Source organism: Tuber melanosporum, assembly GCF_000151645.1.
Source record: "Tuber melanosporum whole genome shotgun sequence assembly, scaffold_11, strain Mel28".
Taxonomy (NCBI): domain Eukaryota; kingdom Fungi; phylum Ascomycota; class Pezizomycetes; order Pezizales; family Tuberaceae; genus Tuber; species Tuber melanosporum.
Window position 1 is genome coordinate 369,535 of NW_003298766.1, and position 14,609 is coordinate 384,143.

Below are 14,609 nucleotides of genomic sequence, written 5' to 3' on the forward strand. Positions count from 1 at the left end.
GTGGCAATACACCAGTAAAGTGGCGGGAATGAGTGCACATGTAAGAGCTCGGCGACTGATCTATGCCCATCCAATTAGGACGGAGTTTTTTCCGGGATGTACCAGACCGTTTAATAGGGTGTCGAGAACCAACACTTCTCTCGGAGGAAATATGATGCTTAACTTGAATGAGAAGGGCCGAGTCATCAGGGAGAGCCGGCTATTCTCCCCACCCTATCCTTCTCGGCACCCTATCAGCAGTCCACACCCGGATACTCGAGTACGGTAGTATGATCGGGATAGCAAGGTTTCCTGAGTAGCGCTTACTTGAGTGGATATTTAGTCCAACATATTCCGTCGATTACGGTGAGCGATCTTTCCATAATTTAGAGATCAATATCAGGCCAGGTGACGAGGGAGTAGGTGAACAACTTATCCTTTGTGCACTTAAGTTAAGCTGAACTACGAGTACTTGCCGGGTGTTTAGCAGCTTCTTGCCCGAGCGCTGAGATGCTCAGGCAGATCGGTTCCCGACATCTGGCTTGGTTCAAGCTTTCCCCGCAGTTTCTTGCCGGTCGGTTGCAGTCGTGGCGTATCCTTCGATGCGATAGAAAATTGGTTAAATTTAGGGGTGTCGCGGCCGTGCTCTTGCGGGTTAATTTAAACATCGGTCGAATGATTTACCTCCCCGTGATTTTTTGCACGAACCCGCAAGTGAGAAATATGATCTCCACCTCGAAAGTGTAGGGCTACCACTTCTAATATAGGAGAACAGTAACCCCAATAAATCTAGTTATACGATAAAGGTCTCGAGAGGTGGGGAAGAAAGGATTTAGAAGGGAAGAAATATGGACGCTGGCGCGATACGGTCCTTGTCCCGGAATGACACTACCTACTATACACTGCCTTGCTATTGCGGTGTACTCGGCCGCACAGTATCGGAGCTGTATTCTAAATGATGTGATAGAAATATGCTTGTGGTGTATAGCACCGTATAATACTTGGATAGTTGCGGGATATGGACTAAACCCTCAGACTCGATAGCAAACCTATCAAGAGAAGAGATAGAGGGGGAAGGGAAGCGATCTACGGGCCAAACAATCAAGGTTTGTATGGATATGCCCGACGTTCCATACACTAAACTACACAATTCAAGCTATGATAGAATAAGCACTGTGCGTAAGAGTAGTCGGGTTAGCTACCAGCTACAAAAAATAGGGTGATAGAGACTGGGCTACGCAGGAGAAGTTGGAATGGATAGACGACAGCGGCGGGGGTAAAAAAATTGAGAAAATAATAATTGGGCTAGATATGATACCCAGTGATAGACCTTCTATTGTTTGCTGGAGAAAGTTAGAGTGACCTTGCACATTGGTACCGCTAAAACAGCACTACACATACGAGTATGCGATACTTTGTGCTATGACCAGGATACGATCTTCTAAGTACGTACAGCACACCCAAGTCTTGTATTGTACCGTATTCTGCTACCAAAATATTTGATCCAGCTACGATACTAGATCTAATCAAATGTCTTGCTCACTTCTACCCTGCACCTAAGTTTTGTAGAAACGAGAATCTATCTGGAGAAGGCCTGAGGGAATCATGTGTGCCATACTTCAGACTTTTCAATGCAAGGTTCGCTTTTATCAACATTCTATTGCGTCCTGAAAGATGATGGTGGAGGTGAGAATACCTTCAAAGAATTGAGTAATATAATTCTATGATACAATGAAAAATAAATGTAACTGTCTAGAAGATCTAGTCAGATATGTTACACTTCTTCTATCAACCTTATCCTCAATCATCCAACCACTTAATCCATCGAACTACAGCACTCTCCTTAGCCTCATTCAATAACTGCTGTTCAACATATGCCTTCTGGCGTGATACCCACTGACTGCCGACCTGGTAGGCCAAAGTTGATTTTGGAAGATCGAATGTGACTGCCGTTGCTGTTATAGATGGGTATTTGCCTTTTTGAAAGGCATTAATTGCATCCGTAAGTTGTTTATCTCGCGAATCTTGCTAGTGACTTTTCACTTGTCCCAACCTCCTTCCATTACCTTAATCTTTCATTAAATTTATCTTACTTTACATCTTTCATCCTCCTTTATACCTCTTTTTCTGCCTTTACTATTAATTTCTTGAAATACTGAAAATTACCGCCTCTTTGCTTCATGAATACGAGCTAATAAAAGTCAATATCATCTGATAGGTCTCTCCCCTATTGCCACCTGTCATGCAGCTCCTTCAGCTACCATTCACTCACCTTACCAACCAATAGGCTCTTAGTTACTCTCCATTTCGTCGTCCTATTGTCAATAGGGTACTTTTTGGCCACAAGTGTGATCCCCTTCACCCACATTGCCTGCTACCTTCATATGCATACTTGGAATCAACTCTGCTCCCCCATGGCTTTCATTTGATACCAAAATCACCGTTCCAGCATGAAAATTGGGCGAGTTATCCACCGATAACTGGGGGTTATTGGGAGACCTAGAGGATATGTATACCCCCAGGGATTGGTGTCGCCCGACAGCAAAGGGCCGATTAATCGGTAGAAGAATCATAAGTAAGAGGGCGTGCAGATAGAATAGGTAATTTTATGTGGTAGGAAATACTGCTCTCTAGATAACAAGAAAGCCCCAGAAGGGGTGATAATGGGGCGTTTCCATCTTCCCCATGTAGATATGTTTTTTTAAAATACAGTTAAGGTCCCAAATGCCATAGTTGTACAAGATTTGATCTAATAAAGTTTTTAATTATTAAGCTACAGTGCAATTTACCCACATCCAATCTGCATTCGTAAGCAGTTCATGATCTCTCGAGTTTTCATTGCTTGAGTGATATTTAGGCTCTACGCTTAGATACATGTCCTCAGTGCAGTGATTGTGTGCCGCAAATACCTGTCCTTCTTCCTGCGAGAGTTCCGTACCCCGGAAAAGACTTGAAAAACACCGAAACAAGGGGCTACTCAACCCCACTAGGCCATAAAATGACGAAAAGGCACCAGACCTAGCCAGAGGAGGAAAATCTAGCAACTTCGCACTTGGCTCAACTCTCCGAGTTTTTTTGCGGTGCATCAAATGCCTGCATTTCCAACGAGTGACTATGTATGAATGCAAGTTATATGGCATATGTCTGAGCTCGAACCCTTTAAGTCTGCTACCCTGAAAAAGCAGAAGAACTCTACGAACTGGACCTGCTATTATGCTTGCTAAGATAGAAATCCTTGGGGGTAGGGGTGGGATGGGCAAAGAAGTAGAAGGGGATGATGAGGGACGGCACGAGTGATGTTTCATGAGCATAGCTCTCCCCATCCCAATTGCGAGAACTAAATTGAACAAGCAAGTCGAATGGATTCCATGGTGTATAAACCTGGAAGCCTAAGCTGTGAATCTGCTTTCTATCCGGGAGTAAATCTTGGGACCTATCTGCCCCGAATAGCGACTATTTTGGTCGAATCTGGCGACCACCGCACATCGTCTGCCTCGTCCTACCTCCAGGGCGGGCGGGCTGGGCCTTTCGGAGTAGTGGCGAGGATAGGTTATCGAGCAAAGTTTTTTGACGGAACCCCCAGGCGTTAAGTAAAGGGGGTTCATCTTGGTGAGATATCCCCGGTGATAAACACCTGGTCTCATTAATCCACATGGCATTTGTAAAACCAATAACTCTCTATTTAAAGGCCCGGCTCATCTTTTACTCCTGGCTCATCTAAACTGCACCAGCAATCGGTTCCAGAGAAAAGGCGAACCAGCCCAATTAGACCAAGGACCGGATGGACTTAGATGAGCACGAAGTAGAGGCAGCTAAATAGAAAGAGAGTTTCGAGCTCAGACACATTTTAAAATGCGAGTGAACTGGTAAGGCTTTTGGCTTTTACTGCACCGATTCTGTTCGTGTAGCTGTAATACGAATAGAAGAGCGTACCACATGCCACCCGGCGATATCAGGCACAAAGGTTTACCGTATTTGACTTAACATTTAGGAGATTTATGGAGTTTCATAAAAGTAGGGGATTTGGGTTTTGTAGAGAAAAAAAGAGCTCCCAACACAGATTGATAAGCTCTCGAAGCCAAAGGAAAATACTTTAGCATCTCCCCAATCATCTTAACCATATCCATAAAACATATCTCTTATCACCAATTTCTCCCATATAGCCAAAGCCAACACCGTCACAACCACCAATCCTGTTGTCAAAAGGATAGCCCTTCGGAAATAATAGAGCACTGAAAAGATACACCAGAATACCATGATCACGAAAATCAATCCTAGCACTGGCGCCAGCCCGAAGATGGCGACGGAGGTAGAGAACAAGCAGAGAATGAGCAGGGTTTGGGAGCTACCAATTGACGGTAACCGACTTAGCCCGACCAGGAAGGAGGTCTGTTTTCGCGACACCCGAGGTTTTGTCACTGCGTTGAGTGTCAATACTGGTGCTACGCTTAGTCGACTAGACTTGGTCTCCGGTAGTGATGGGATGTTCGTCTTCTCCGCTCGGGGGGAGGGTAAACTTGGGGTGTGGGGGAGAGGCGGCAGTGGTGGTTGATCCTTACTATACGGTATATATCAAGTGTTAAACCCCGATTTAAGATCCGAGATCAGGAGCACATACACAAGCGAGTGACATATCAACGGGATGACCACCTCAACATGAACCTCGCGAGCCCTTTCCATCACCATACCAAGCACCTTATTCAACTTCTTCTCAGCCCTGTAATACCCAACGCCGTAACTCCAGATCTGCCCGAGTACCGGGATGAAGTGCACAAACTCCTCAATCGTCTCTACTGCCACCTCGTCTTTAAATTCCTCCGTTAACTCATCCTTGATGTGGTCTGCCATATCCTCCTTCTCCCAAAAGTCTTTTGCTCCACTTTTTATGGCCTTCTTCAGCTTCTTCTTCACGTGGCTCCTGAGAATCTTCTCTGGGTTTGTCTCGATTAGCTTTGCCTTGAGGGCTATGTCGAAGAGTTCCGCCTCCATCTCCCCGTCGAGTCCGAAGGACTTTAAAGCTTCTGAAGCGAAGAACAAGGCACCGCCAGATTTTACCAACACCTTGCCCATGGGGATTGCGCCAGCGGCAGCAGTTCCCTGGACTATAGAAGCCCAGGTGCCGGAGTTCTGCAGTGTTTGTGCTCTGGCAGAGAGGTTTTTTTCGGCGTAAGCTTTTAGGTGGTCCCTCAGAAGGGATCTTCTGATCTCAACAGCATTCAGAGGGAGGTAGCATTGACGAAGGAAGGCTTGGGCTTCGGTTCCGTAGAAATCGTGCCATTGGGGGAGTGTTGTTATGCCGTAGGCCATTGCAGATTAGGGATCAAGTTGGTGGACTATCTTCTAGATAATATCCGAAATCTCCTAGAGTAGGCCCGTAACGACTTGTCTTTTATCTCGAGCTCCTTTCACTTAGGGGGATGAGCTTCAGCCACCTCCACCCCCGTGCTGCTCACATTTCAGTGAGGGGTACCCAAATACTTGATCGTGAGGTACGATATCTTGCTTCCATGGTAGCCTCGCGCACCATTTAGTTCAATCGGTTGCACAAATAGTTCAAAGAACAAATGAGAAGAGTTTCTTGATCGGTGGGGTTCCCAATCATCCAATTAAAGTCCCGCTACTCAGCCGCAGCGCGCCCTCAAGGGGAGGGGTTGCAGCGAGACGTGGAGGTGGGGCACTCGCCAAAACAAAACTCTCTTCGCAACCTGTCTGCGCCCATTCGGACACTGCACTGGGTCTCTTTTGGGATGGTTGCGTTTGCTCCCCATTATCTCTGAATCCTCCTGCCCGAAATATTGAATTCACCTACAGATAAGCCTCCCCAGATGAGAGCGATTGCCACGCCCCTGCCAGCTGCCCCATCACACCTTGGCGACAGACTTGTGCTTTGATTACCCGTCTCCCACCTCGAAACTAAGTTACCCTCTTGTTCTGCCTCTTCCCCGCCGCCACGATCGTATCATATCATATTCCCACCCACTTCTTTCTTCATTTAGGGGAATTCACCTCTCAGAGGCACAATACACAACCCGCTCCTGACACCCTGCCCAGACTTCCGTCTGTACGGCAGTGTACTCGCTGACGCAAAGGCACCTTGGCCAGGTCCTATCAACAGCAAAATACCAGTCCTATTCTGTTTCATTATCGATTACCCATATTAATTCACCCTAAAACCGGTGGATCTGAATACTTGATGTGATCTCTATTTGCCTCTATCGCTCGCTTTCGGCGAGCTCGGTGTTTATAAATGATCTAAGTAGCTTTCATCAGCTCAGGGGGTTAGACATGGTGGTGTATTAAAGTGAGTGGTACTGTGTAATGGTATCACCACCTATGCTAGCGTTGTAGCCAGGCCAAGACCCAGCTATAGCAGCACTACTGGTCACCTTTCATTAGTGAGGACTCTACGAACTGGAGTATTCTTCCCAATCACCTCGAGGGAAAGGCCATGCAGCATAAGTTCGAGACGATATAACATGTTAGGACATCAAAGGCCCCGAGTCGCTCCGCCGCATAACCAGCATGCCAAAGCGTACCGATATTGTAACCCGAGGACATGGCCCCCGCACCCGTCCACATGCTAGTTACGAAGCCTCGGTACAGTATCGTACGTAGCTCGACTCACAGAACTGCCATGCAAACTACAACCGCGGCATCAACCTCAACCTCAACCTCCTCAACAGAACAAATAGCGACTAAAAACCACCTAGCACTCATCTAAAGCCTCACTAATTACATTCCAAGACGCTGCCTAAACCCCGGAGAGTGGAAAGCCATCTGCAAGTATTTTACATCCCATAGATATCAGCAACCTGGAGGAATCCTTGATTAGTTGATTCTCTCGCTTAAGGGGCGTACAAGCTACAAGGCTTCCTGCCGCTATTAGAAGCTTAAGGAAACATTATGGCAGATATTCGCAAGACGGTTTTAATAACTGGGTATACTTTTGTCCCTTTACTCAGTAGCTATGAAACGTTATCAGCTAACGATCACGAAGTGCAGGAGTAGCCGGTATCGGCGGCTCTCTCGCCAAAGAATTTCATCTAAGAGGTCTCACATGCCTGTACTTAATTCGCCCTATCACGCTAATGGGAAAGAAAAAAACAGGCTATCGTGTCTTTGCAACAGCTCGAGACCTCACTACGGTGCAGGAACTTTCAGAAAAATACTCTATAGAGACTTTGTACCTAGATGTTACCTCTACCGAAAGTGTACGGGCAGCAGCCGAAGAGATGTCACGACGTGCAGGCGGGAAGTTGGATGTTCTTGTCAACAATGCGTAACCATGCCTCCCTCTAGGTCTTTGTTTTAACATACTAATGGGATTCCCGATACGGCAGAGGTCTTGGGGTCGTAACACCCGCCACGGACCTCCTCATTGAGACCGTCGTAAAGTCGATGTTTGAAATTAACGTTTTCGGTGTGATGCGCATGGTCCAGGAATTTTCCGGGCTACTGATTGCGGCAGAAGGTACTATCGTGAATATTGGATCGGTGGCGGCAGTCATCCCGTATGTGTTTGGCAGCGCATACAATGCTACCAAGGGGGCGTTGCATAGCTATTCGGATACTCTGAGGGTTGAAATGAAGCCTTTCAAGTGCGTCCTAACCCCAGCCGGAATTATCTAACTTTGTAGGTGTACTAATAGATGACCGTAGTGTCAAAGTCATGGTGGCAAGTTCCCGATACATGAGAGGAATTAGGGGTAAATAAGCTAATGAAAGCATCACAGATCGTCACTGGCGGCGTTAAGACAAATATAGCAAGGCACGGAACAACACTTCGGCCAGGATCTATCTACACGCCCATCCTAGACTTCTTCCACAAAAGAGTTACCGATTCGCAAGGTCAGTACCTTCTCACTCTCCCAATTTCTATCATCTAACCGAGAAATTACAGATGGCGCAATGGACCGAGATGCCTACGCCCGCTCCGTCGTCGCGCAGGTGATGAAACCAGATTGGCGGAAGCCAGCTTGGTTCTGGGAAGGTAACAAGGCCAAAGTCGTCTGGTTCATATGGACATTCTTGTGGAGCACGGCTTTTGTAAGTCACCTTCGGGAGGTGATCCCGCGGCCGAGCTAATGTGCACTCCTTATAGGACTTCCGAATGATGCGTGTGTTTGGATTGTTCAAGCTGAAGAGGATAGTTTCTGCGGAGAAGAGTAAGAAGGATTAGAACCTGACTTCTGAATGTCTGGTTACCTACGACATGCGGTTATGGGTTTTTTCCTCCGTATTCTATCCCGTTAGGAATAGAGTGTCGGTGCTAGTTTTACTTCCCCCATACCTACTGCTATTGCACCGGAAATCAGGTTTATTGTGGCTTGGTGTTTTTCGGTCCTTTCGGCGTGGGACATCAGATCCGGGGCTTGGGTTCCACGGTTGTTGTGAATTGTTTGGGATGGTGGTGGGTTGCCTACCTACTTTTCTAGGTTCTTGCTATTACCAGTGTGATCCTCCGCATTCAGTCCATTTTATCAGGGCTCGTGGAGTTTCGTTCAGTCTCCGAGCCAAGTGTCCAAGGGGGTATATGTACTGGCCTGTCCTTTGCTTGCATCTCCATCGGTTGTCTAGTTCACCACCCTCTCGCATTCGGTTCCTCTTCATTCCCGGTAATCCCATTCTCACCGCTTCATCCTGTAGCCGTTTCTTTGGGCAATTCCCCACCCATCACGCATCTGATATTCAATATTGAGTCGCCTATTATACTAAGAACCTTTCGAGGTAGTCTAAAGCCTACGGTACTTGTATCCCACCTATCCGATATTATTAGGCACTATTACTATCTCCCCGATGATGGATTCGTTCGCACAGGAGCCCAAGAGCAGTGCCATCCTTATTGAAATGTCATTCAAGATGTAAGCAGGGTTTATATGATAGTAAATTTCACTTAAATGGCCGTAGTAAGATGTTTCCCGGCCCTGAGCAGCCAGTTTGATGGCAAAAGCCAGATTCCAGGAGCATAGCAAGTGCACATATCACCAATAGCCACTAGATTAGCTATGAAGCCCAGAGACATAAGCCTCGGGCAACCCCCACGCCTTTAGTTTAACATTGTTGACCAGGCCGAAATCTGTGAGTCTCTTCCAGACATCCCTATACTAATCCAAGCTTCCTAGACTGTCTTCTAGGCAGGGGGGTCTTGTACGAAAGCTGGTAACAAAAATCACCGCTAAGTAGAAGTGTGATTTACATCCAACGCAAACCATGTTAACATTATAACACCGCCTCTGCTCCATTGACAAAACTCAAAATTTACTGCATATCTAAGAGAATTCCTTGGTTTCTTTCCTTTTCTTCTTCTTTCTCTTCCAGGTCGTCACAAATAAATATGATAACCCATTTTCTAGGATGTCCATTGACCAAGAGTAAAAGCGAAACCAGGTCTTGGCGCTTTTTGTGTAGGAAACTGTGGTTGCGAATGATTTTACGATTTGCCAAAACATCAATTTGTCTTTGCTTGGTTTAAATTAGACTAATCCTTTGTGTACACATTCTAAAGCCTATACTCGAGTACTAGAACTCGAGCAATTTTTGTATCCTTCGGGTAACCTTGGGAGGAAACCCAACTACTGTACAAGTACGGTATCATACCTGAAAGTCGGGTATCATACTAGTACTTTTGGTGCGGTACTCTTACGCTGCCTGTGATTTTGTTAAACTTACCAGCTCTGCATAAGTTGCCCCATGTAAATTAGTTAGCGGATCTAGGACTACCATATGGCACCCCACTAGCTCTTCCGACGATATAGTTCCTGCTCAAAAGTCGCAGATCATCATTCTTTTGTTCCTTTTCAAAGATTCAAATTTCCACTATGAGGGCATCGGTATCTTCTATGTGAGAAATAATTCCTTATGATACTCCCTGGCGGCTTTTGTTTCAACTGGTCAGCTCCCAAACAGAGGATGGAGAAAGGGATTTAGCTGTTTGCTAGGCTCGTTGTTTTTTATTTTTCTTGAAGGCATCAGTTACTCTCATTGTCACCTAAATTTAAAATCCGGCATATAGCCCAACCTTTAAAACTATCTCCCCAGAAAGTATAACTTTTACAAAATTATCTCATCGATAAACTACCGCTCAAAGATGATCTCATGTTTATCCATCACGCCCTTTGGTCAACAGCACGTCAACCAGAAATGTGGTTTAGCTCTCTGCCATGCTCCGCCTTGGCGCTGTTGCACTGCGTGCGGAAAAGAAAGGATTCCTAAGAGCGTTCACGGTCATTTTTGGTCGTATCATAAAAGTATCATACTCGATAATTGAATACAACTACCGCCCTACTCTAGTGGTACTAGAAGTTGATATTATCTTTTTCCTCCTGAACACCTGTGGTACAGTATGATAGTAGAAAGCTGAGTGCTGCATTTTCAACGAACAAGGCTCATTCTAGGGCATCGCACCGCACAAACAGCGTTGTTCATAGAAAATGTGATGGGGCTTATGTACTCGTACAGTACCCCACGAAGTATGATACTAGAGCTCCTTGGCGCACCGGGGTTATCGCCCTCCATACAGTAAATCCAACCAATCCAAGGCCTGTCAGCTCGACCCCTGGCATCGCATGTCGTGTTTTCATCACAATGGCAAAACAGCTGGGTTACTGGTTGGAGCTGCAGTCGACTGTAGGCAGCATGGCGGCTCGCGATATCAGTAAATCATCTACTCGAGTAATCTCGGGACATCAACTCTGACTGTCTCACATCGACCCTGCGTCCTTATCATCCTCTATAGATCTAGGGCTCTCGATCAACAATCAAAAAAGCATGCGAGAACTTATTGGAGCTCCAGGAAATGGTGGGTACCATTGCTTTGCGCGAAGTAGACCAGCGCTAACTTTTATACCCTGCGGGGTTGAACTAGATCCAAAAACCCCAACCCCTGAGAACCCTACTATGTTTCAAGGGTTTGAATGGCATACCCCTGCTGATCAGCACCATTGGGACCGCCTAGCAGGTGCGGTGCCTAAGTTGAAGGAGATTGGTATCACTGCCTTGTGGATCCCGCCAGCCTGCAAGGCAGGAAATCCATCAAGCAACGGTTACGATATTGTCCGTTACCCCACCTCCCAGCACCCTTCATCCCAATGTTTCTCATAAAGCCGTAGTACGATTTATACGACCTTGGGGAATTCGACCATAAATGGTCAAGGCCCACCAAATGGGGGCACAAGGAATCCCTTATCCGCCTGCGAGACACGGCCAAACATCATGGCATCGGGTTGATTTTCGATGCTGTTTTGAACCACAAAGCAAATGCGGACTACACTGAACGGTGCCGAGTCGTTGAAGTAAACCCGGAAGATCGTAACGAGGTGATTTCTGAACCATACGAAATCGATGGATGGTTATACTTCGATTTCGCCACTCGAGGAGATAGGTACAGCCAGATGAAATACCATTGGTACCATTTCTCGGGGACAGACTATAATCAAGAGAATCAGAAGACAGCAATATATAAAATCATAGGTGATAATGAGGAGAAAGAATGGTGTCAGTATGTGGATACGTCCGAACTCGGCAACTACGACTACCTGATGTTTGCCAATCTTGATTATTCTAACCCTGATGTTTGTAACGATGTAAAGAACTGGGGCGTTTGGGTTACTCAAGAACTTGGGCTCAAGGGATTCCGGTAGACCATTCTCTTCCATATCATCCCAGCCTCCGCTAACCGTTTCTCTACCAGGTTCGACGCCGTAAGACACTTTTCTTTAGAGTTCCTTAAGGAATTTATTGACCACCTAGACAAAACCCTCGGCGAGGACTGGTTCTTTGTGGGCGAATACTGGAAAGGATATGTTGAGCCTCTTGAAAAATTCCTTGATGAAATGGACCACAGATTTTCGCTATTCGACTTCCCCCTATTAGAGAACATTTTCATGATATCCAACCTCCCATATGCAGACCTTAGGACGATCTTCGACGGTGCATTGGTGGAGAGGCGACCACTTAATGCTGTGACGTTCGTCACGAGTCACGATACACAGTCAGGCCAAGATCTCGAAAGGATAATTCCAGACTACTTCAAACCACTCGCCTACGCTCTAATTCTTCTGAGAGCTGAAGGGTACCCATGCGTGTTTTTCGGAGATATATACGGCATCAAGGGGAATGACCCGTCTCCGCCTGCCTGTTCAGGAGCCCTCCCAAGCCTTGTGCTGGCAAGGAAATTGTACGCGTACGGAGATCAGAATGACTTCTTTGATGATCCCAATTGCATCGGGTGGGTAAGAAGAGGCACACATGACAGAAAAGATGGATGCGCAGTGCTCATGAGCAATTTTGGAGACGGGGAAAAGAGGATGTTTGTTGGTGAAAACCATAGAGGCGAGACTTGGACCGATCTTTTGCCATGGAGTGATGGGGACGTCAAAATTGGGGACGACGGTTGGGCAAAATTCCGATGCTATGCTATGAGTGTCAGCGTTTGGGTCAACAAGGCCGCAGAAGGAAGAGACAGATTCGGGGATTTGTAAGTTGCACACCGAATCCCCAGTTCCCGATATATTATCTGAAGCTAACCCAATTGATATTGCGCCTAGCGATACAAATATATACCTAGAGTGACGGCCTATGATTCTGGAATATGTTACGGCACCTAAGGCAATACCCCAGGATATAGATAACCTATTTCGAGCACTAGGGATAGGTCTCCCTATGGTTGGGTGTGGTATGATAGATGCATCATGGTTTTTTTCTTCTTTTCTATTTATGGGCCTCTGGCGCGCGAGATACGTTATATAGGCTCGAAGAATACACGTTTACATACCCGCATCTGGGAGAATCGCTTTATTGGTATCCAACCCGCTAAACATTAAAATTACCTCTTTTCGCAATTCACACGATGCTCCAAAACCCAACGGGATTCGTCAGCGGAGAATAAGTAAGTTTGGCCGAACGGCCACAAAAAATTGATAAAACCCCCCTCTACCCCCGCCCTTTCGCTGCCTTTCCTTCCACTTCTTCCCCCCCCCCCCCCATCCACCCACTCCTTCCCCAGCTCCCCTAACCCCGCAAACCATTTACAATGAGATTCAAACCCTACACCCGTAAAATTGTGTTGGCACTCCCCGTCTTGGGGGCCGTCATAACATCTACGTTGGCCTTCCCGACTCCAAAGAATCGCTTCCGTCCAGACGGACCTCCCCTCCCGTTGGATGTCATCCGCGAGAGGGTCAACAGTCCATTTTTTCGCTATGCTGAAGTCCCCGTCGAACTGAAAGAGGGTACCGCAGTCCCCGAGCCAGCTCTTGTCCTCAACTATCCGTCCGACGACGAAATCATTGACCGTGCTTGCAACAGCGAAGTACGACCTCACCATAGCGTTGCAAGTTCCATCAAGGGCCGTTGCAACGCCTCCGAGATCGACAAAAATGAACAACAAGATGAAGCACCCTATAAAATCGAGGATACAGCGCCGATCGAAAAAAGAGATGTCTCCTTTGACTTCTCTAGTGAAGAGGAAGAAGACGAAGAAGACGAAGACAACCCCGCCTTCGATTTTAGTCACAGGATCCAAAAGCACACTGAGAACCAGGCTGCCAGAATCCAAAAATGCATTGAGTCCCACCTCCAGTGCGGCGGCGAAGACTGGAGACGCGGTTGGAGGAACATGCAAGGCGAGCGTCCCAAGGAAGCTAAGGCGCGTGCCCCCCGCCGCAAGCATATTCCCAAACCTATCCACACCGTAGACCCTCATGTTGCCAAACCTGCCCCCGCTGTAAATCCTCATGAGCCCATTCCTGATCACTTCGAGGGCTATGTCCAGGTCCCAATCACCCCGGACAACACCACAACAGCCAAAGGTACCGATAGCGCGAATATCCATGCCTATCTACAGAACCGCTTCAGGCAGGATCCCGTCACTACAGCTGATACCCCTGATTATACGGTTCCTGCCGATTTGCTTCCCAAGGCTCTCCTTGATGCTAAGGACCCGGAGGGGTCTATCGAACGCAGCGCTAAGCATCGTCTTACTGTCCTGGACATCAAAACTGACGGGCCGGCCCCTGTCCCAACCCCCAAGGCCACCGCTGAAGCCGAGGTCAAAGCCCCGGCTTCACTTCCCGAGGCCACTCCCTCCATCACTCCCGTCCTCATCACCCCCGGTGGACATGCTCACATCCCCAGACCCGTCATTCAGCATTAAGTGGCGATTGCTTGTTTCGAAGATATAAGGAAGCTGGAGGTGATGGGAGGACGGGGGTCTTAGATATGGGTTTATGCCTTGAGTCACTGTACCCAATCGTTTTTTCTTCCCCTTCATTCTTTTTTCCTTCTTTCCGTTCGGAATTTGTTTCACGTACACCTGTATCAGCAGCCTGATATACGATAGTACACTAGTGTGTACTGTTTCTAGATCGGAGTTTTAAACTACCAACCCATGAAGAAATAAAAAGTTTTTTTTTTTCCTGTTATCCAGTAGTTCACCAGTGTGAAACAGCTCTCTGGTGTATCGCCCATCCCACCCAAAGATTGGCAAAAATCAGGGCATTTTTGAGACTGTAGAAATACTGAAATACACTGAGCTCTCGTAAATTTCCAAAGATTTCTCATAACAATTCTCATAATTTAGAAGGGAAACTTCCTGGTGCCAGCTGAATATTCCCATAAATCGTGTGATAAAG

At 46.9% G+C, this 14,609-nt stretch overlaps 2 protein-coding genes; both read left to right on the forward strand.

The window, feature by feature from the left end:
• The first annotated feature begins 6,422 nt into the window (after positions 1–6,422).
• Positions 6,423–8,427, forward strand: GSTUM_00004256001 (uncharacterized protein). XM_002835503.2 has 8 exons: positions 6,423–6,917; positions 6,977–7,029; positions 7,087–7,258; positions 7,320–7,450; positions 7,570–7,577; positions 7,695–7,827; positions 7,880–8,025; positions 8,081–8,427. The coding sequence occupies exons 1-8, from the start codon at positions 6,883–6,885 to the stop codon at positions 8,156–8,158; spliced, it is 756 nt and encodes a 251-aa protein (XP_002835549.1). The 5' UTR covers positions 6,423–6,882; the 3' UTR covers positions 8,159–8,427.
• A 2,140-nt stretch (positions 8,428–10,567) lies between these two features.
• GSTUM_00004257001 (uncharacterized protein) lies at positions 10,568–12,458 on the forward strand (the record flags this gene model as incomplete). XM_002835504.2 has 5 exons in its annotated part: positions 10,568–10,777; positions 10,844–11,031; positions 11,088–11,614; positions 11,669–12,286; positions 12,341–12,458. The coding sequence occupies exons 1-5, from the start codon at positions 10,747–10,749 to the stop codon at positions 12,456–12,458; spliced, it is 1,482 nt and encodes a 493-aa protein (XP_002835550.1). The 5' UTR covers positions 10,568–10,746.
• Between the last annotated feature and the right edge of the window lie 2,151 nt (positions 12,459–14,609).